This window comes from Juglans regia, chromosome 4 (assembly GCF_001411555.2).
Source record: "Juglans regia cultivar Chandler chromosome 4, Walnut 2.0, whole genome shotgun sequence".
Lineage (NCBI taxonomy): Eukaryota > Viridiplantae > Streptophyta > Magnoliopsida > Fagales > Juglandaceae > Juglans > Juglans regia.
In genome coordinates this window covers 23,196,543-23,220,403 of record NC_049904.1, presented here as the reverse complement: position 1 = coordinate 23,220,403, position 23,861 = coordinate 23,196,543, and the positions used below count along the sequence as shown (strand labels likewise).

General features: G+C 35.3%; 1 protein-coding gene across 1 annotated transcript; it reads right to left on the bottom strand.

Moving 5' to 3' along the window:
* Nucleotides 1-48: 48 nt before the first annotated feature.
* Nucleotides 49-2,517, bottom strand: LOC118348213 (putative disease resistance protein RGA4). Its single transcript, XM_035689242.1, has one exon. It carries the CDS (start codon nucleotides 2,515-2,517, stop codon nucleotides 49-51), a length of 2,469 nt encoding a protein of 822 aa, XP_035545135.1.
* Nucleotides 2,518-23,861: the final 21,344 nt, after the last annotated feature.

The following is a 23,861-nucleotide window of genomic DNA, read 5'->3' as shown; positions in this document are numbered from 1 at the left end:
ATTTACAATTGAAATAAGAAGACAAAATCACATTACCTCATCATCGAGTTAGAGCTCAGGAATGATCACCAGTTTTCTTAATGTTTTCGTATGACGAATCCCCTCCGGTAGAGATGATAGCTCATTGCATTCAATGATCTCCAATGTCTGAAGTGATTTCAGAGTTGGTAACCACTCTGGCAACGCCTTCAGATTTTCACACTGCTCTATATGTAGGTGCTTTAAAGTGTTTGCAGATCCTAGGAGCCATTCTGGTAAAATCTCCAACTTTGGTAAATTTGTTATATACAAGATTTGGAGTCTCAAATTGAGGTCCTGTGCATCTCCTCCTCCTCCTCCCGTCAAATCTATCTCTTCACAATCACAAATGTACAATGACTCTAAGGCTTTTAGGTGCTTGATAATAGGTGGCAAAGAGGTCAAACTTTCACATTCCAAAAAAACCAACATACGAAGGTTGGTGAGGCACCTGTCCATCTGTGGAAGCAAGCATTCGAGTCTTGGACACTCCACCACCCATAAAATCTGAAGAGAATTAAAGCAACATTCTCCATTCACGAACAAGCATGTATCTTTTGTTGAAATCGTAAGAAACCTAAGGTTGATCATGTTCCTCATATCTTTGGGCAGTCGTTCAAGGTCTCTACATCCATCAAGTAACAAGGTTTGCAAATTGTGTAACTTGCAAATGGAATTAGGAAGCTTCTTGATTGACTGATTAAGAGATAGGCCGAGATATCTCAAATGCTTTTGAGTACCAATGGAACTTGGCAAATTCTCAAAATCTGAATAAGGTATAGTTAACAGACGTAAAGACTTGAATCTTGAGATGCATGCTTCAACTGAGGAAACGTGTGGTTCGTTTCGGTACATGATGCTCCTCACATTAGTTAACTTGTTTGAGAACTTCGAAACTTGTTGGCTACTAGATGAAATTGACAAATGACGAACTGTCGAGGCCATGTCTTTATTGTCAGAGTCTATTTCCGACCACTCTTCATGGCCAATAGAGAGTACAAGATCATGGACGAGATCATGCATTTTGAAGGAATACATGCCAAAAAGATTTTCTTGAAGATCTAATTGGAAAAAACATATCAACATTAACTCTTTAATGTACAATTCTCCAATATCTTCCAACTCTTGTTTTTTGTTAGGAGACATTTGGATGATTAATCCATGTGCCACCCATTGTTCAATTAAAAGGATATTACTGAAATCATATTCCTTTGGAAAATTAACGCAATAAGCAAAGCATCGCTTCAAATGAATTGGCATTTGATTATAGCTCAATTGCAATGCAGGTAAGATGCCTCCCTCATTTTCTTCCAATTCCCAAATCTCGTTACCTCTCCCCAATTCCCACTCGCTTTCATCGACTTTCGAATAAAGTAGACCACCTAAACTCTTCAGGGCCAGTGGAACCCCTTTACACTTTTTCACTATTTCATCTGCAATTGGCAAGAGATTTGGATATAGTTTGTCTTCTCCTTCCTTGAATGCACATTTCACAAACAAAGACAAACTTTCTTCTTTTGATAGACCTTCTACAGAATGTGTATAAACAGGGTCTAAAACGGAAGAAACCCTGTGACTACGTGTCGTTACAACAATGACACTTCCATGTGACCCTCCATTAAGCAAATCTCTCAGTTCAGTCCATTTATTTCTATTTTCATTCCAGACATCATCTAAAACTAGTAGAAACCTTTTATCCTTTAAAAGTTCTCTCAAACTAGTCTGCAATGTATCTTCATTACTTGAATTCTTATCAACACTACCACCAGCAGATTTAAGGATGTCTTTCACCAATCTTGTAACATTAAAATTCTCAGGTACACAAACCCACATTCTCAACTGAAAATGTTTAACTACGGATTCGTCATTGTAAACAACCTTGGCAAGTGTGGTCTTTCCCATACCTCCTAATCCAACTATGGCAATTATATTAAGATTTCTAGTGGGATTTGGGTGCATCAAACTCTTTTTTATTTCTTCTTTGTCACCATCCCTACCGAATACTGTTGAAGGATCAATAAAGGAATGGGTCTTCTCCCTCAGGGGATTGACATGCACCTCTTCATGCCGCTCAGTGAGATTAAACTGAACCTTATCAGCATTAATCTCATCTAACCTCTCTCTAATGTCCTTGATTTTGTGAGCCAGTTTTAAACGGGATGAAAGTGCCATGAATGAACAAAAGAAATGGCATACCTTTGCCATAGCGCTTCCATATGTCGTAATCGCTTGCTTCCTTAAAGCTTCGTACTCAAGTTCATCTACCACATCCTCTGCGACATATAAGATATTTTTAAGCCGTCCAAGCCAGATGCTCAGCATGGGGTTGTTTGCTTGCTTGTCTTCAGCATCCAAGAGCACGATCTTAAGGATAGAAATCGTGCTCTCAAGTTTATGCAGGTCGCTCTGGACACCCCATGCCAAGTAGAGCTCCTGATAAACCAAAGAGCCTAATTTCTTCAAGAGACTACTGGCGAGGCTAGAGGCAAGATCATCCATGTTTTTCTTCAGGAAGGAAGTGGATAAATTGAAACCGTATTTCTGGCCTCTTGGTTGATATAGTTGACTTAATTTCCAGAAAAACCAAGTGGATAGGAATTATTTTAAGTGGAAAATGATAAAAATAATGACAACTATACTGCAACTAAGAGTAAAAAATTAATATTTTTCGTATGATTTGAGTTATAATTTAAAAAATTAAGGAAGTTAATTTCAACATGACGATCAAAGACAGGCTGTATGTCCTATTGCATTGGTGAATGGAACAGACAAGACAATCACTCTTCCAACTTTTAAAACTAATTAGTTTTTATGGTGGATGTGCAAATATGTAAAGTAATCACTTCATTGTTGATAAACGTGAGATCAATCATTTTTCAGAAATTTAATTTTCTCTTTGAAGATTATAAAGTTTTCTCTTTAATTTTATTTGAATTTGAGCTGTCCAACCCAGATGCTCTGAGCTTGGGATTGCGTGACTGCTTGTATTTGGCATCCAAGAGCACGATCTTAACGGTAGAAATCGTGCGCCCCAGCTTTCCCAGCCCATAGCCAAGCAGAGCACTTGATAAACTTTTAAATATGTTAAAATTAATTTATTTTTAAATATGTTAAAGATTATAAAATTTAAAATTCAGAATTTGAATTTAAAATAAAAATAAATTAATAAAATAAGTTTTATAAGTAAAAATATAAATAAAATTATAAGTAGCATTATTTATTTTTAAATATACTCCCTGGAGATGAAAAATATTGGAATCGAGCAGGATAGGTTGAAGAAAAAGTTATCATTTCAATTAACACTCGCCCTTCTGTCATTCAGTTTGGTTGGTTAGTGGGTGTTTGTTGGCGCTCTCTCTTTTGCTTAATTTCAATCCTACCGGTCCAAATAAAATTGTTTTAGCTGTCATCTCTCATTTATTAATCTTTTGTTTTGAATTTTTTTTTTGGGCGTCAATTTGTTCTATGGAAGTATATTAATATATCTTGTTTTGTTTGATTTTGAACTCTTATGGTTGGAGACAGAATGGTTTGAATTTAGAGATAAATTGAAATGAGTTAAGATAGTTTATAAATAGTAGAGTTAAAATTGAATTATTTGTTATATTTTGTGTAAAAATTTTAAAAAATAATAACAAAAAAAATAAAACGAGACCAGATTGAGATGGGTTGATATACAAACCTATAACACGAACTGCAGAGCGATCAGATCCCAAGTTTTTTTTCGTTAGAAAATTGTTGGAATCTGTTCACAAAAGGCGTGCAAGTCATGGCAACAAGAAACGAAGTAAAGAATTCAAAGGAAGTAGGGAGATTAGCTTGCACTGAGTCAAAACCTGTAAGTCGATTAGACTTTTGCCTTTATTCGATGACAACCTCATTAATCTGGACAATGTCACAATAATTGAGGGCTTCAGCTTTCAGATGATACCGATTAGGGGAAAAAAAAACAAAAAAATCCACCAAAATTTTATAATATATTTCATTTTACAGATATTTTTGTAAAGGGATATTATTTTTATAAAATATTTTATCAAAATATTATTTATTTTAAAATATAATTATTTAATGAATTGTGAAAAATAATATATGTTTATAATTTTTTAAAGAAAAATACTATTCTACCGAGACATTCCACCAAGAGTGGGTCCCAACTAATATTTTTTTTACTTAATAATTAAGTAATTAATTTTTAATATCTTTTTTTTTTAAATATTTAAGGAGATTAACAAATTATGAAAAATAAACTTTTGACCATGTCTGGAGAATTCTTCAGAAGGAATCTCAATCGCTGTAGTGCTGCCCAGTGCCCCCTAGAAAAATGCTCAAGCCACTAATAAATTATCTCGAAAGTTTGTACCAATTTGATTTTTTTTTACTCAATAGTTAAGTAATGTATTTTAATAAATTTGTGAATCTGTTTTATAAATATTTAAAATGATTTAAAAAATACTTGAAAAAAAAACACACAAATTAAAAAGTGCATTTTACACTTATTGGTGAGAACTCTCAATGCCCCCTTTGAAGTTCTCTAATGATTGGTTTGGATAGAGATGTTCTATCTCATCTTATCTCATTTCAATATTCAAATATCACAAATATAAATATTTTTCAATTTCAAATTTTTAATTTTTCATCTAATTATTATCGAATTATTAAAATTTTCTAAACTTTTAAACAAAATATAAAAGCAATTCAACTTTTTCAAATTCTAAAATATAAATAATATGAAAACAAATTATGTTCTAATAATATTTTAACTTTATAATATTTTTATTCAATTTTTTGTCTTTTATTTTCCAAAACCAGCCCCAAAGCTTTGTACAAGTTCAAATAAAAAAAAAAATTCTTCTTCATGCTTAAATTTGGAAGATGTCTTTGTACCACACAATCCTTATATACTCTAATTTAATCTTTAAATCTAAAATTTATTTATTAAATCAAATTATTTTACGATAATAAAGTGTGATATAAAATTCTTCAAATATAATTAGGTTCCATTTAGATTTGGAAAGTGTTTTATTTCATCTCATCATTAAATTTTTATCAAATTTACACACAAAATATAATAAATAATTAAATTTTTTCAAATCTCAAAATAATAATAATTTTAAAATTTACACACAAAGGAGGTATTTGATATGTCAATTTTCTGACTAGAGACATTATCTAAATTTGAATAGTTTTTTATCGAGAGTCATCTGGAATTATTTGTTTTTTAAAGAAATGAACTCATTATAAAAAGGGTAAAATATTTTTAATTAGTTCTCATGTTTATTAAAAGAATTAGTCATATGGGTGTTTGTTGGCACTCGCCCATCTGTCATTCAGTTTGGTTGGTTAGTTGGTGTTTGTTGGCACTCTCCCATCTACCAGTCCAAATAAAACATTTTTAGCTGTCATCTCTCATTTATTAATCTAAGTGATTTGCTTTTTCTTTTTCTTTTTTTTTTTTTTTTTTTTAAAATAGTCGGTAACCACTCTGGAAGAGGTCCCGACCCAAATTTATTGAAAAAACTCACCGCTTATGGCGGAAGAATACCGTGGCAACATAACAAACCTAAAGGTAACGTAACCGACAACTACCACCCAAAATAAGCAAAAACCGGTCAAAACTTGCCTATCGCAGCACGTCTCAACCAGCTGTTAGGACAAACAAGACAATCTAAAACAAGCCTAAGCTCAAGAAAAAAGAAAAAAACAAACTCGAGTACGCCTATGTGCCAAAGGAGGGGAGACCCCACCTATCCAAGCAAAAAATCCACTTAAGAAGACGAGGTAGCGAAAACCGCTCTTCATAAATCACATTCTTGCCCATTTCACCCTCTCTAGCAAGAAAATCAGCTGCATTATTCCCTTCCCTTCCCTATATTAATGAAGCACCATGAAATTCACCCCTTCTAGAGCTGCCAAGAACTCCTCTCAAGAGTCCCAAAGTGATGTGTTTATTATCTCATTTCTAATCTTTTGATATGCTTCATGTAGGCCCAAGGAAATGAGGTGGTGCATACCTTGGCCAGAAATGCACGTTTTGTGGGTAAGACCCTTTATTCTAACTTATTTAGCAGAGGATCCGGAAGTATGTTCTACTGTATAATTTTAAGTCTTGTCAGCGTTTGGAAAGATATGACTATCATTGTATCTGCTTCTTACTATTGAATGAAGCAATATTTGATTCTCAGAAAGAACAAAAAAAAAAAAAAAATTGACCATGCCCAGTGAAAGACAATATACCTACAAATTTATTGAAATTCCCTACCTTAGTCCTGGGAACCCATATACACAACTGCTCAAAGTTTTCCAATTTCACATGAATGCCTCAGTTATTACACATATCAAATTGTCCATGGAAATACTAAGCATCTTTTTTGTTATATATAAGTAAGAGGTAAATACTAAGCATCTCGTACCAGTTAAAATTAATCTAAATCCAAGAGTGACAATGGAAATCATCCTTACACAGAGAAGGACGCAGATAATTTTCAATTCTGGAGCCAAGCAATTTAAATAATTTTTCGTGACCATATGGAAAAAATGTAAAAAAATCGTTTTCCTCTCACTTAATTTTTGAAGGGGGGAAGAGAGAATGTCCAGAAAACACTTTCATCATAGCATGCACATGAATTCAGATATATATTGTATCTTCATTTATCAACATACGCTCATTGATATAAATTAAATCTATGCCATGCCATCAACCCACTAGATGCAGAGTAACCAATGTTATCATACTCTCCCATTTCACATGAGATTGAGTGCACTACACGGTTGATTTCTAATTTGGATATTGAGAATATCTTACTACTATTCATTATTTCATTATAATTTTTTACTTATTTTTAATTATTATTTACCATTATATAATTATTTTATTATTATTTTTTTACTATTATTTATAAATATTTGAAAATATTTCATTATCCAAATGCAATCGATATTTTGAGCGAAATGCATTATCATATAATTTCTTGATACTTTCTCACAGCCTCCGAGAAACTTTCAGGCAATGGAAATTTCTCGTTTCTCATTCCTTTTTTATTCTCTTGGATTGAGGATTGAGGTTTTGTTGCATAAATTTCCAAGCATACATTTTATGAAGTTCAGATGAAATATAGAATCATCGATGCCATCTTAGAGGAGAAATGGTAGTCCACAATGCGGGATTGGCAAATTCACATATCAAGAGACAATTTGCGATCAGCATAATAAGGATGAATTCGTGAAAAAATGGATGACATCATGCTGATAAGGTAGAAAATTTGGAAGGGCTAGGAGGGGTCTTAACTCGAAATGGGTTCGACTATAAGGCTCATACTTTCAAAGAGGGGCTATGTTGGATTGGGCTAATTAAGAAATTGAATCTCACATTAGATATTTGAATTGAGCAATAAAAGCCCCAATTCACCAAGCCTATTCATCTGCTTACTACTCAAAGTTCAAATAAGAGAATAACAAATTATATTGGATTTTTTCCTCAAAAAAGAATTGTAAATTGGTTATAAGGCAGTGGTTGGTGTCCTTGATCTACAAGTAATGATCGTAAAATCTTGTACATTTAAAATTGTGAAATCTCTTGGATCAATCGGTTCAATTTTAAATTTGCTGATGGGTGAAATCAAATTAAACAAATTTGTTATAGTCAATCAAAATCTGGTATCAATGATAAAGTGATAATCTCTTCAATAACATGTTCATTGAGATTCCAAGCTTTGATATCCCATCTTCAATTTCATATAACAGTACTCACAAAACATCCTTGACAATGTCTAAATTTGCTAGCAAATTAAGCATTATAAAAATAAAAATTATATTGGTCTAAGGTATATACATGAGTTATTTTATTTTTTAATTTTTGTGTCACTTTTATCTGATCTTTAAAATTGGTTCATCTTAAGGTTTGGAGCGGTGCACCGCTCGGTGTTACCGCTAGTTGGAAAAGTAATTTTTTTTTATTCACATTTTTAATGTATTTAAATATTTTTAAAAAATAAACCAATATACTTAAAATCATTTCTATCATCGTTTGGTAAAAAAAAATAATAATAATAACCGAGCGGTACGTTTTGGAAATCCCCAAGTGAGAGAAAGAGTAAGAGGAATGTGAGATTATTTTCAGCAGCCTACTTTTGGACCTTCTTATCAGGAGTTCCTCAAGGTACTCGAGGCTGATATACAGCACGCTCATGTGCTGTGAGCTCTCTCTTTGTCTCTCTCTCTCGGTGTTTTGTTTCAATCAGCTGTTAAGTTTAATGATAAAATTTTGGTTTTTTTATGCGTGAATTTAATTGTGTTTATGCAAAATTTAGGGTGGGTTTTGATATAATGAGATGTTTTGTTGAAAGTTAAATAAAATATTATTTTTAATATTATTTTTATTTTGAGATTTGAAAATTTTGAATTGTTTATTATATTTTTATATAAAGTTTTGAAAAATTTGTAATGATGAAATGAGATGAAATAGTTTTGTGAATCCAAACCCACTCTAGTAATGGGCTTGTTGGGAATTTTTTTAGTTTGCCTTTTTTTTTAGTAAGACCTTTCAGATTCTTGATCGTCAAACACGCTTGAACGTTTCTCACGTACGTTTGGACATTACAAACGTACATTTGAATGCTTGTTTTACATTCGAACTAGTTAGAGTACGTTTTAATGTAAGACATTTCAGCTTTTTGCATGTCAAATACGTTCAAACTTAGACTAGGTTTATGTTCGAACAACTTAATAAATACATTCAAGTGCATGATCATGTTTGAACATATTTATTTGGTGCATTCGAATGTAAGACCTTTATGAGGTGTTGTGTTTGCTAGCATCACGTTTGAGCGTGTCGTGTTTGCTAGCATCACGTTCAAATGTAACTCGTTGTACGTTCGAATATTTAGCCTCTTGGAAAGTAACATTCGAAACAAAAGACTAACTCGTTCAAACGTACAAAGACTACGTTCGAACGTATATTGTGTTACCTTCTAACATTTAATCTAAATAGTTTAGAACAGTACACTATATGCACGTATAGTACTAATATTTTTTTTAGGATATGCCTCATCCTTTGACAACTAGGAAATGAGGGAAGGAAAGAACAGGCCAAGACCCTTCTCGGATTGGGTGTTAAACCGTTATGGCCGAACGAGAAGTCTTGATCAACGAGTTCAACAAGTTCAGACGGCAGCTGAAGAGCCTCGGAGACGTCTTTACTACTAGAGGATGGAGCAGTATCTGCATATTAAGGGGGAGAATATACTCCTCAATGGTTCGAGAGTTTGATATGGAGATGTGCTCCATACCTCAGAATGCATCCACTCACACCGTGACTGTACGTGGTGATCAGTTCGAGCTTTTGGCATATGTCATCACTAAGCTACTTGAGATCCGTCACGTAGCTAAGACGTCAACTATAGCAGATGCTCAGCCTGGGGATGCAGTAGATGTAGGCACATCTGCATCATCTACTAGCCCAGACGAGTAAGGCTGAGGGTACTGATTAGGCTGAGGATGATGGCCGCAATGAGGATTTGTACATCCTCATTGGGAGAGACCGCAAGCAGCTCAAGAAGAAGAACTTGTTCACCCAAATACAACTGTTGCCTTTTTTCCGCATGTTGCATCCTATAGTTGCAACAAATCTGAATCCTGTGGCACATAAGGCCACATTCAGTCGTACTAGCACACAGTTCCTGATATGTGACACATGGAGAGCCCATCGACTTGTCACTGTACTTTTTTTAGAGTTTCCGTTATGAGGCTAGCATCATCTCCCTAGACAACCTTCCATATGTAGTCATCATTACCCGGTTATTATTGGCCCAAAGAATGTCACCCTAGGTGGAGGAGTGGTTGACTGAGTACATTAGCCCCCTTGACATGACCAAATATCATTGGAGCATTGGACAAGGAAGGGGGCATGCTTCACGTCAGCCTCGGCCTATCCTTGATCTTTTTCCTCTGATCCAATCTGGGCCCGGTGTTGCTCCTCATAGTGGGAGTACTAGTCAGCAGCCGACAAATACATCTGCAGAGGATGTGCGGCCTGCTTAGTTTGATGTGATGATCACAAATATTAGTATGCACATGGATCGACAGATTGTGCATCTAGAGCACATTATCGTCAAGATTGTCCATGGTGTAAATATCCTAAACGACAAGGTCTTGTCATTGACTGAGGAGTTGAGGTCATTTGTAAACAACACGTTCTGAGTGTTGTTTACAAACTTTTAGCATATTTTGTATTTTGTTTTTAATATATGTAATGAACAATATTATTTAATATATCTAGTAGATTTTTTGTATTTCAATTCTCAAACTTTTTTAATTTTAAATATTCAAATTTAATATTAAATCACTGCACTTCAATTCTCAAATATTTTAAATTAAAATATATATCTTCAATATCAAATCAATTAACGTTCAAACATTGGTGCCTAATATTTACAAGTTCACACATGCGTTGCCTCAATATTCGAATGTCGAGAACCTGTTCAAACGTGAATTTGTATATGTTCGAACGTAATACCATTTATTGCCTACCTTTAGTGATGGTTTCCATAAACCGTCACAGAAAATACTTTTTGCTGACGATTTCGGGACCACCACAATTTCCAAACCGTTAAAAAAACTCATTTCTGTTGTGGTCATGAGGCCAGAACTAGTTATTGAGCAAATACTAGTTTTAGAGACCTTGATTTAATCGTGCTTTGATAAGAATCCAACATATAGTATTTAGGATTTTCTACCTTCTGTTGTGACTATATAAAGGACATTGTATTAATTTTTATTGTCACATATGATACATTAAGTTTGATGTTTTATAAGAATTATGGCATTTCTTAATACCTGACGTAAAGTAGTAACGAAGCAACATTCCTACTCCTATGGGGAAGGGGTACTACAAAATTAACATGTAAAAAGCATGGAGATGGGATACTACAAGTTCAAACAAATAACAAGGAAGTTTCTACAACTTCCTTAATTTACCAACTTAAAAGAAGGGATCAAAGTTATGCATCTTTATTTCCTTCAAAGTTGAAAGAAAGAAAACTGAAATTAAAGCACCGTAAAGCAGACTAATGTACCAGAAGTCCTACTTTATGTCTGATTTATTAATATATACTCAGACGAGAGATGGGGAGATCAGGAGAACCATGCACTCAAATTAACAAACATTATAATTTCCTGGAATGTTTAAGATGTTCATTAGAAAAGCAGTAAAAACTGTATCAATTAGTTTTATTTATAGATGATAGTTAGCCAATAAAACAATCCCCCATCAGAATTTCATTAATCAAAATTGAAATAAAATGGACTTTCAAAGTTGGGAATAAGCTGACTGATGATGGTTTGCAGACCATATCTGATGGTTGTTCTCACCTTTAAACACTGGAGCTTTGGCGTTGTCGTCATGTCTCTCTGAAAGGGGATTTCGGAAGAAAATATTCTGAACGGATAAAAAACTTGCTGTTTCATTATTTCAGTGACCAAGAATTTGAGAAATATTGGCTATTGGCTATTAACTATTGGCTACCGGTAATTAATGTTTTGATCAACTTGTTATTGATATTACTAAGAAATATTTTATATGATTACCAATGCACTACAAAAAAAATGGTAGTTTGCCGGTGTCCCATAAACGCCGGCAATATGACAATAAATGCCGGTAATGGTTTTACCTGCGTTTGTTTACCTACACAACTCAAGTGCCGACACTTAAGGGTCGGGAATATTATTTTCCGGCATTTATGCCACCATCCCATTTTTGGTTACCAGTGTTTTGTTTTCAAATGCCGGCAATCGACCAGTTCCTCCACCACACTTTTTTTTCACCGGCGTCTACAACTACCGTTAATATATGTTGCACCCGACGTTTTGAGGACTGTGTTGCCAGCGCTTACAAATGTCGGTAATTATTTTTTATTTTAGTGATGTCTACAAATGCCGGTAAATTATTTTGATACTTGCATTTTGTAGCTAGTGTTACCGACGCTTACGAATGCCAATAATCATTCTTTATTTTACTGACGTCTATAAGCGCCGGTAAATTATATTGGTATTGGCATTTTGAAGACTATTATCGGCGCTTACAAATTCCAGTAATTGGGTAGTTTTTTTATCAGCACAAAAATAGGCACCCACCAATCGAGGTAGTTTATTTTACCAACGTCTACAAGTGTCACTAAATTTTTATACTCTTGACGCTCTAGACTGTTTTATCGACGCTTCAAAATGCCGAAAACGAAGTTGTTAGTTAGTTATTTATTTTTTCGATAACCATGAATAGATGTAATTTTATTTTATTGAAGTCTACATGTGCCAATAAATTTCTTTAGTCCCAGCATTTGGAGACTATATTATCAACGCTTACAAATGCCAATAATTGAGCGTTATTTTACCAACTTCTACAAATGCTGATAAATTATAGTCCCAACATTTTAGAGATTGTATTATCAGCACTTACAAATATTGATAATTGAGCGATTTAAATTTACAATATACCATCCACAAAATTTAAAAATGCACAAAAATAGACACCCACAAACGAAAACAGTTTTATTTATTTCACCTCTTTTTGAACTAATACAACTTAAAACAAAATATATATATATATCCTCTTTCTAAACTAATAAAAAGTATTATTGGCCTCTTCCTTTTGCTGTGAAAAAAAAAAGTAAGGCTTAAACGGATTATTCTTCAAGTAATACATAAACTATAAATTTCCTAAAAACAATTAAACTATCTAATTTCCAAAATGTAATACAAAACAATGATCCATACTCTAGTAACCCAAATAGAATACCACAATCTCCAAAAAGGGAGACCTTGCCGTTGGGACTGACCAGCTTACACCTTCTTTTTACACGTTCCACTCCAAAAAGGGGATATGGCTTATTTTTGATCTAGTGGTAATATCTTGCTCGTCTTCGACCCATTCGGCCTGCCCCAGAAATAAAGAGAAGGTTTTAATGAGGGAGAGAGTTATAAGCAAAAGGAGATAAGATCTACTCGTCACTTATTATTTATATTTGTGCTTACACCCCATCAACAAATATCATAACAAAAATATAAGTATGCTCACTCAGAAGGGTAGTTATCAACATCCAAATTCAGACAAGGCCGAAACTAATTTACATCTATTCAATCATTGGGATCGAGCAACATTCAAGCAACCGCCAGAAGAGAATTCATGAATAAGGGAAACAATAAGGTAAACTGAGACAAATATTTCCACATAAGAACATGCCAGCGGATACATGCAAGGGCTATCAGCTTAACGAATCGACACTAGAAAGGTGTAACAAGTACTCTGTAAAACAAATGTGATCACAGTGTAGAGAAATTTGATTAATGAACACCTACCATTGAAGCAATCCACTGAGTACTAGCAAAAAACCCAACAGCTATTCTAAAAAGTAGCAACTAGAACTTAAAAAAATAGAAATCCACAAACTTGTTAAATAGGTCAGATTTAACAAGACTTTATCGATCTATATGAACCGTAACAAATTCATCAATCATAGATATTAGCTAATTTTCTAGTAAATTTTATACTTTCCTGTGTCACCCATGAGATGACAGGTCATGGATCTTCCCCAGCGAACCTAACCCAAATGAACCCAAATCATATGATTAATTTCGAGATCCAAGAAGACCTTCGAAGATCGCATAAGAGTTTGGAAACAATATAGAAGCAAAAAGCGTTTCACCATGAGGAAATCATCTTATTACATATTCAATATTTTGCAAAAGATATCATCTTCAAATATAACTCTAACTCACGCAATATGAATTTAGCAAAAAAAAAAAAAAACTCACGCAATATGAATTATGAGACCTGAATCATCGCTTTCTTCCTAAAAATATATATAACTAATAGACAAAGAGCAATGCACAATACGAGAAAGTCTCAATTAAATATTCATATGTTTCTAGGTTTACAAGATAACGAAAACGAAACTCTCTCCAAGAGAAAAACAAAAATATAGCATCCAACATACAACCACACGAATCCATTAGTAGAAGAAATTTTTTTGATTGAACGCAAATCAAAGCATCCTCTTCCAGAACGCATATTTGGAGTGACAGAATAACAATAGATCTCAGTAAATTAGGGCTTACCTGTGTACACCTCTGGACGCTCGCAAAGCTAGATACGAGAAGAAATGGTGCAGCCGCTCGACAGAAGAGAAAGTAGTAGAAACCTGTGAACTCACGACGGCATCCTTCGTGGCATGTGGTGGAGTTTAGAGAGAGAGTTTAATCGAAAAGGGACCGAGAGGAAGCATATCGTCGAGCGACACAAAGGAGTAACGGAAATAACTGGACGACGTGGTGAAAAGTCTTGGGACCATGTGTCATGGCTAGGCCATGCTGCCCTGGTGGCAAGTTGCTAGCGCAACTTCCGACGAAAACTGGTTGGGCACAAAACATGCTCTGTTTTCATGTTTAAAAACATAGATATTTGGTTTTCTTTGAGCAGGTGACTGGATGACGGTGGTTCACGGTGGAGGAAAAATGGGTTAAGGTGGTGGTGCATCGAGGTTACAGTGCTGCTAACTAAACATAGGGCTGTGGACGTGGGTTGTGGGGAGTTCGTGGGGGTGCAGCTTCGAGGGAGATTGCGGTGTGGACAACTCGATAGTGGGGTTACTTTCGGTGGTGGTGGATTGGGCTTTTGGAGGTGAAGCATCCGGTTTGAAGCTAGCTTCCACCGGCGTGGCGATGGAAGAAAACACGGACGGCATATATGGGAGTTGGTCGTACTCTGTTCTCCATGTGTTGAAACAAAGGCTCACGGCGGATTTCTGGGTAGCCATGGGAGAATTCTATTCATCTGCCATGGATCGAAAAATCTCATCCACGAGCAAACAAAGCATAGAATAAGAAATATATGGGAGGCCAAAAATTTTTTGGCACTCACTAGGAATCAAAGAAGATAAATATGACCGATGTGCTTGAACTGCCCAACACACCCCACCTCTGAAGATAATTACGGCGTACCCGCCATATGGTGCATCATTCTGCCATACGGAGTACAGTCCACATGTACTCCCTTCATACACATCATGCCACACAGAGTACACTCAGCGTGTACTCTTCCCATTCCACATACACCACATCACCCATACAGTACAGGCTCCATAACCACATTATGTAGCATAGTCCACAACACTTCACAACACATTACACATACAAGCCCAACACTTTGCTACACAGCATATCACCTCTCCACACTGCACAGATATGCCCAACACTTCATTACACAACACCACATCACAATACCACAACTCCACAATACCAACAGCACAGTCCACAACCTAGTCAACTAATCAATATCTAACATAATAACAAGGGATAGAGAGTTATACCATCGACGGGATAACCCGTGCATTGCTCGTTGACCGTCACGGTTGAAGACGTCGGAAGGGTCGTACGTGGTGGCTAAACCGCGTACGGGAACCGTTTAGGCATTTGGATAGCTAGGTGTGGTCTTGGAAGTGCTCGTGGTAGTCTTGGAGTGGTGAAAAGGAGCATAACACGGCGGATCTAGCCGTGTACAGTGGTGATTAGCCACGCGCAGTGGCTATCCATCACATGCAGTGACTAACCACCACTCAAAGTGGTGGTTTGGACCTAAGGTTCGGCTAAGGGAGGTGCGGTGGAGCTCATGATGGCACTGGGGTGGCGCCACAGTGGAGGAGGGAGGGAATGGCTGTGTAAGAAGGGAGAAAAGCCCTTGAGAGAGTGAGGGAGAGTGTGCGTGCATGGATGGCAGATCGGGGCCAAGGGTGGTCAGGATGGCTTGGTGGTGGCTTGAGGAGGCTGAAGGTGGCGGTTACATGCCGTGGGTGGCGGTGCACGGCCGTGGAGGGTGTAAAACCCATGCTGAGGAGGAGCCTCATGTGGTGGATCAAGGGGAGGCTATGGGCCTCCGGTCATGTGGAGGAGGAAGGGGGAGATCGCGACAGTGCTTGGAGACCGTGGGTGGCCGTGTACTGCGGCACACGATGGTGAACAGGTAAGGAACCCGTGTGATAACCCGTTTCGGAAAGAGAGGGAGAGAGCTGCCGTGAAGGGTTGGGTTCGATGGGGCTGTCGCCGATGATGGCTAGAGGTGCGCTGGTGGCCAGCGGCGGGGCTGCAAAGGCGGCGTTAGGCTATGCGAAGTGAGGAAACCGAGAGGAGAGAGTTGCTCGCGTGGGGGAAGGGGAAGCTGCCGCGCGGGACAACGACGATGGGGGATGCCGGCGGTGGTGGAGGTGAGAGCTGCCGACGCACGGTGGCGCCGGGCTGTGGGATGGAGCATCGGGCAAGAGAGATGCAGCGTACTGCGTACGCTTGAGGGAGAGGGAGGAGAGAGAGAGAGATGGAGAAAAGTGAGGGAGAAAGGGAGGGGTCTGTGTATTTAACCCAGTCCCTTCGTTTGGGATCCAAGTAACGATCTAACGATAGATCTCAAATACTGATTTGAAAATATGTAAAATATTAACTTAATTAAAAACTTTTAGAGGAATTAAGGTAGAATATTATTTTAAACTAAATTTAGTTTATAAAATAATATTCCTTTATTATTAATAAAATGATGAAGTCTCACTTAACATATTAAAGAGAATAAAATCATCTAATTAATAAAAGCTTTCAACATAATCTAAACCACATAATATCTTAAATAGTTGAAATCATTTTAATAATGATATTAAAATAATTTCTGACAATTATAATATTTTTAGAACTCTTCAAGAATATTAGAATTGTCGTATTTAAAATCAAGTTTAGTTCAACAACACTGGAAATACTCTTTATAATATTTTCAGCACATTTAAAACACTGGACGTGCTCTAGAAGTTGCATGACATCTTTTGAACCACGTCATCGTGGTTCGGCACGCATGACGAGTCTCGCAGTCGCTGGATAAAAGAGGCAGATAAATCACATAATTTTTGCCCTCAAGATTTGCTTACGTCATAAAGAAGGAACGTATGTTAGAAAGAGGAAAATGAACAATTTAATTTTGGAAACTGCATTTTATATGGAGTGAATATGTTATCTATCTAAAGAAATCCTCGAATATATTTTTTGTACAATTTATTTATTTATTTACTGTTAATTGTTTTGTTATAGATCTTTTGTATCTATGAAAGAGTCCACAAACACATCTTCTATCTTTTGCAAACAGAACTTCGAGAGTTCAATTCTTTTCGATAGATTTGGCAGTAATGTTGAAAAGAAAAATCAAAACTTTTCTGTTCCTTACTCTATAGGTGGCTTTGCTTCTAAATTTTATTTCGGAAATTTTAATTAATTAATGTTGACTCATTATTCCATTTATATACTTTGTCAGCTTTATTGATCCAACGACCAAAATTCCATATACAAGGGAGTTTTGATGGATAATGATTATTTTCTTATAAAAAGTTTTTTTCTTTTTTTCTTTTTTGGGGTTTGTGGATTATGTCAATCCAGAAAACTTGTTGAATGTCACAAGATGGAGCTATTTTATTTCTATATATAAACTGGACCCTATATTATTATTTTCCCCCTTCTTTTTTTTTTTCCCCCTAATAACTCCCTCTGCTCTTTGTGTAGGTATGCTGTTGTTTTTGGCGCTTTTGTTGCACGGATGGCATGTTTGGTTGGAATTGACTTCAGTGCAAAACTTATGGCTTCTCTTGCTCTATGTTTTGAGGTGATCAAACTGTCATTATTGCTAGTTGTTCCCTACAAAATTCTTTGACTACTTATAAAAAAAATTAGAAAAATATACTGTGAAAAATTATGTTTTTTTACCCAGGATGAATACCACAAAGAAGACACTCTTTCTTTGCGAAATCTCTCTCTTCTGCTATCCTATTTGTACATATTTGGAGTTTGCTCAAGGTAAATAACTTATGTTAACTTGGACTCTTACTCTGTAAAATTATCACGGCAAGAGGTGAAAAAAAAAATCAGTACATGTGAAGATACATGCTTCAATTTGAAGGCAGAGTTAATCCTATGATGAATACATGCACAGATGTGATGTACATACTGTAAATATCAGTTCCTTTACATTCAAATTTGTTGTAAGAGATGAGGCTATACATTCTATGATAGCTCTGAAATTGCTTCAACTCCGTTCAAAAGAAAAGAGTGTATTGGGACATTGTGTTTTTGTTGAAATGAAAGCAATTTTCTTTATGATATTATGGCGTGATTTGTCCATGTTTTGGGCATATATCCAGCATCAGGAATGTGATACCCCATATGATAAGGATAAGAAGTTATTGCTCTTTATATTCTGGCCTTGAAGGGTATGGGGGGAAGAAGCCAGAATGGTATGTTGATCATTCCAGCTTGGAAGGCATTGAAGTCTTTTTATCATGGAGCTTTGAATGGTTGAAAATCTCTTCCAGAAGTTTATTGGCCACAGAAACTACAAAATGCATGTATGCAGGTTTGTAGTGAAGACTGGTAGAGCAGGGGAAATATTGGTGAAAGCTCCTAAGAATGGGAATGTTAAGATGGGAAGAGTGTTGTATGTGAAGGCGGCTAAAGGCTGCTGACTGTTGCTATCTCTAACAAGTGCAATCTGGGCAACTCGAAAACTTTGTTGGTATAGCATGCAAGCAACAAAATAGGAATATTTCTAATTACCAGCTACAAAGGCTATTGTAGAGATCCCTGCGATATGCCTGAGGAGGACATGGTGCCGGAAAGTGCAAAGGGCAATATTGTGAACACCTTGGTTTCAGTGAGAAGACAACTGGCTCTTTTAAATGAAAAAGGTGCAGTGTGCTTTAGACAAGATGGATATGGGTTTGAAGCTTAACGAGCTAAATCTAAATGCAGGCCTGCTTACTCAAATTAATCAAGAAAGAAATACCCAGCTCACATTGTTTAAAAAGAAAGTCCTTAATGAGTAATGTAATCCATGGGCTAGTAAACCACAGGCTTCGGCTTGGGGTATTAAGTTTCACAATTATAATAAGTTGGGTCATCGGGCTTCTCAGTGGGATCCATGACTAATGAAGCGCTTGTTTTGTCTCATCTTTTGTGATGCCTATCTAGTTTATCTCTGTTGCATTGCGTTGTCAGTTTTTGTGCTTTGAAGTTGTGTTGGGGTTGAGAATTAATTTGTACAAATCAAGATTAGTTCCAATTGTAGCGGATGATATCGAAGGATTGGCTTGTATCTTGGGATGGTCTTCTCTACCAATGAAGTACTTGAGTTTCGTTAGGAGCTCCCTAGAAGGCAAAATTTATCTGGGATGACACTTTTGGGAAATGGAGTGTCAAGTTGGCTAGGTGGAGCAGATTTGATTTATCCAAGGGTGGGCGGGGATCACTTTAGAGTATGTTTTCTGATTTGCTAAATTTGCTATTTCTCATACCAGTTAGTTGTGAAAACCAATAAAGCCATCACAGAAAAATTTAGGGTTGTAAAGAGAGCCCTTAATAATGCTGAAGGAATCCTCATGTGAGTCTCCATTCTCACCTTACCAATTTTGTAGGGTTTTTTTTTTTAATAATAATAAAAAAAAAAAGTCGAGGTCACCTATCCAATAATGACCATTTCCCAATTTTATTAAAAAAATCTTCACTTATAGCGGAGAAATACCATGGTAACAATAAACCAATTTTGTAGGTTAGAGTATACTACATTCTAATTTTATCACCACAGCAAATTTTTGAATATACCGACCTTTTTGTGTACGACAGTTGAATTATTTAGAAGGATAGGAGTATTATGCAAATGGTTTTTTTTTCCTTTTTCTTTGGCAAAGCATGGTATATAAAATTTTTTGTATTTACTCCATTCTCAAAGATGCTTATGCTCATTCTCATATGTTGAGTGAGCTCTCCAGTTACCACCCAATTGAATCTTGTGTGTCAAATTTAATATTATACTCTGATAAACTTTAATGATGACGTGTGTAATGGTTGTAATGGTGTGATTACACTGATTCCAGGGAGGGATTGTGCATTAGGTTAAGACCCATTTCTCACTAACGAAAAAAATAACTGATTTTGTTAGATATCTTCTCTCTTTTCTAATTTGGTGCGAAGCCACAATGAAAAAGGGGGGAAAAATAACAAAAAGCCATTATAGCGGAATTACCCAGAACGGTTTGAACCCATGCATATTACAACAATTAGGGTCCGAGAAATCACACTCTCTATTGCAGGGCCGAGGCTCCTTGCTCTTTCGAATTCCATTTTGTATTTCTCTCAACTCTTTTTAATAATAAAGTAGAATAAAGCAAGGGTATCCCAGCAAAAAACATACAAAAGAGGAGGAAAAGAAAACAAGATGAAAAACAACAAAAGCTGCCCAACCCACGCTACTCTCTATCCCTCCTCATCCTCTTCCTCTCATCATGTGAGTCTCTCTCTCCTCTCTGAATGAGACTTATCATGATGTTTACGAATGTCAAGGGATGAGGCATCGCGTAAGTAGGCTAATAAAACAGGTCGGAACTTAAGAATACAAATATCTTCTGTTAAAATGAAAACTAAGTTGGATATGAGTTATCATGTCTACATCCTAGGACAATAAGTTAGAACGTTGACTCAGCCACGTCAAATTTCTGGATGATAGCCACAAGCATTTGGATGTTGACACTAAATAGGTTGTGTGTTGCAAAAATGTAATACTCGTGGTTGTAGTGGGATTTAAGGGGTTTAAAAGGTAGTTTTAGAATATGAAATGAGAATTATTGACATTTATAAAATGTTTCTTTTCCTTCCCAGGGTAAAAGATCTTAAAATTAAAACTAGGTATATAATTGGTCTGGTCCAGTCTGGGAGGGGTCACGGACCGAAAACTTTGGTCTATCATTTTTGCTGGATCAAACCATTAGTTATTGGTCCAGTGGGTTCATTTGGTCAATGAACATTTTTTTTCCTCTTTTCTTTTTTTTTAACAAAAAAATTAATACACAAAATTAATTAAATTAGTAAAACTAAAATTAAGTGATCTATTTAACATTTTATATATGGTTAATGAATATCAAATAATTAACTTACACAAATACTATATAAAATAATATATTATATTATATATTAAAATATATATATATATATACATTCGGTCGGTCTCGGTTCGATTTAATCCAAAAAAACCATACCCCGAAACTTTTCTGTAGGACTTGTCTGCCTATGGAAATTGTACTTGTAAATAATAGTCAGACGACAAAGTGTATTCGATCGACCTTATTTGGGGTTTACAAATCAAGCAATTAGACATGTGTATAATTATCTAAGGAATGAAGTATCATGTGGATATTGTGGAACTACATTTATGACTTTTATTAAATTAATAGTACTATAATATTTAGCGTTTAGACTAAACCTTTACTTTTCCGCTACAAACCATATATCTTTTCCTTCCACGTGCACTTCCTAGCGAATGTTGAACGCCTAATTACCCGATTCAAATCTTGGGTGTTGTCATATGGCTGGCACCCATGGTACCATGGATCCCCACTAAGTCTTTTACAGAGGGACGGGGTACCAAACATTTCTTGTTTCAACCTTTCATCCTCTTGCATACAATGAGCAATGAGCTCATTAAGAGTCCATTTCTCCCTTTGAGTATTATAATTAATCTTAAAGGGAAAAAATGTACATGAAGGGAAATCATAATGAGATGCACAAGAATTTGATAAGAAAACTCTAACTTTAGTGCTCTCAATCTAGTAACAAGATTTGACATTTCATAATATACTCTCTTATATTCTCTTTGCCATTATACCGCATTGAGACAAGTTTGCTAGGAAGTGTATGTCTCTACCTTTTCCATTATAACGAATTAGTCTGCTAATTGACTTAGGTACTTCTTGGCATTTTTCTTTCCAGGCATTGCACGTCGAATAGAATGATTTATTATCATAAGACTCATGCAATAATAGCACTCCCATTTCTCATAAGTTGTCTTCTAATCAGTAGAACTCTGATCAGTAGGTTTGGGAGGCTCATAACCCGGAGCACATAGTCCAAATTCATACACTCAAGAACAATAGTAACATGCTCTTTCTATTTTGCCAGATTAGATCCGTTAAAAATTTGAATGTTATTCAAATTGAAAGATATCATATATACATTCACTAGAAGTGAAACAAAATAAACTCACAATAAATAAATATCTCACAATTTTAATGTAGTGACCCATAATTATCATCATGCAAGCTTTAGTTTAATTGAGCAACAAAATCAATTAGACAACATAGCATAAAATTAAAAGAAAATTTTATGATTTTATAAAAATGAGCCCTTATGAGATACCTAGTGCATAATTGCAATCAAGTTTTTGGACAGGATAATCCCAAAAATTAAACAATTTACAATTAACTACCTTATATCATCTATAACTCGACCAAAAAAAAAATCTTCCTTTGGGCTGATTGTTATTCACATCGATTTAGATGTAACTATATGCAATTCACTAAATTTCAATTTTTTAGGCCAAAGAGAAAATTTTCATGATAGAAGTCACTTAAGCGACATATCACATTAATTTCTCTAAGCCATCCATATATATGAATTGGAATTGAATATTTAAAAATAATAATTATGTATATAAATAAGAAAATATTAAATAACGTCTATTATAGAGATATTAAGAGATAAATTTTTTAAATTCTTTTTTTTTTTTGAAAAAAAAATATTATTATATTTTATGATCTGAATCAAGTCAGATTTAGTGACCCTATCAACCAAGTCATTCAAACAGGTCGGGTCAATTGGTCAAGCAAGTCAAGGTCAATGGTCAAACCGTTCTGGGTCAACCCATGGATATGGGTCTTGTGATATGATTCAGCCAAATGGACTTAAATCCAAAGGTTAGAAAGGTTGGACCCAACATATGGGTCAGACCATTACTTCAAGCCCAATTCTTATATAAACCCAATTCACCTTAAATCCTTATTAATACTTAACCCAGAACTGGGCCTTACAATAAGGCTTAAGACCAATTCAAATAAAATTATGAAAAGTAGCGCTAGCATCGTATTGCTTGTGTAAAGGTCAGATCCGGTAAATCATTGTAATAAAGCGGCGGGAAGTGTTGATCTCCAACCGCATGTAAAAAAAAAATAGTAATTCTTTTAGGATATATAATTAGTGATAATTGTGAAATCAGTAATTGGTTTTAACATAGTCATTGATTGATTAAAATAGTGAATTGAAAGATCTAACAACTAAATCATTTGGTTATGGCATTAGGAGTGAAATATATAGTTGCAGCTTTTAATTTCCTTGTTTCTTTCGATATAGAAATGCTTATAGCACGCAGATGGAATTGGGTAAATTTGGTTTTGAATCTATAGATTTACTCCAAATTAGTAAAGATGCCACAATCACAAAACTTCTGCTAATTAACTCATCATGATTCTCCTCGATCTTCTTCTTCTTCCTTTTATATAATGAAGATCGACCTCCAATTAATCTTTCAGACAAAAGTTACTAACCAATTGAGCAGTACATTCGAATTTCAATGGAAATTGAGATTTTTTAAAGAAATAATAATAAAATATCAATCTCTGCAGTAGTACTCATTCCAATACATTATTATTCCACACATGCATTTACGAAACCAACAGTACAAGTGAAGCATTTTATACATTGAAAAAAGATAGATATAGGTACCGAAGCAAATACATTATTATTCACCAATCCAAATAACACACATATATATAGGTACCGATCGAAGCTACGTGCTTTCAGGCTGGCATTCGCTTCGACTCGCTGCAAATCCATGCGTATAGATATATAAAATTTAAGGGGAGAGTAATAAAACCTAACCTATATAATATGTGATTATAAAAATGATTTACGATTGAAATAAGAAGACAAAATCACATTACCTCATCATCGAG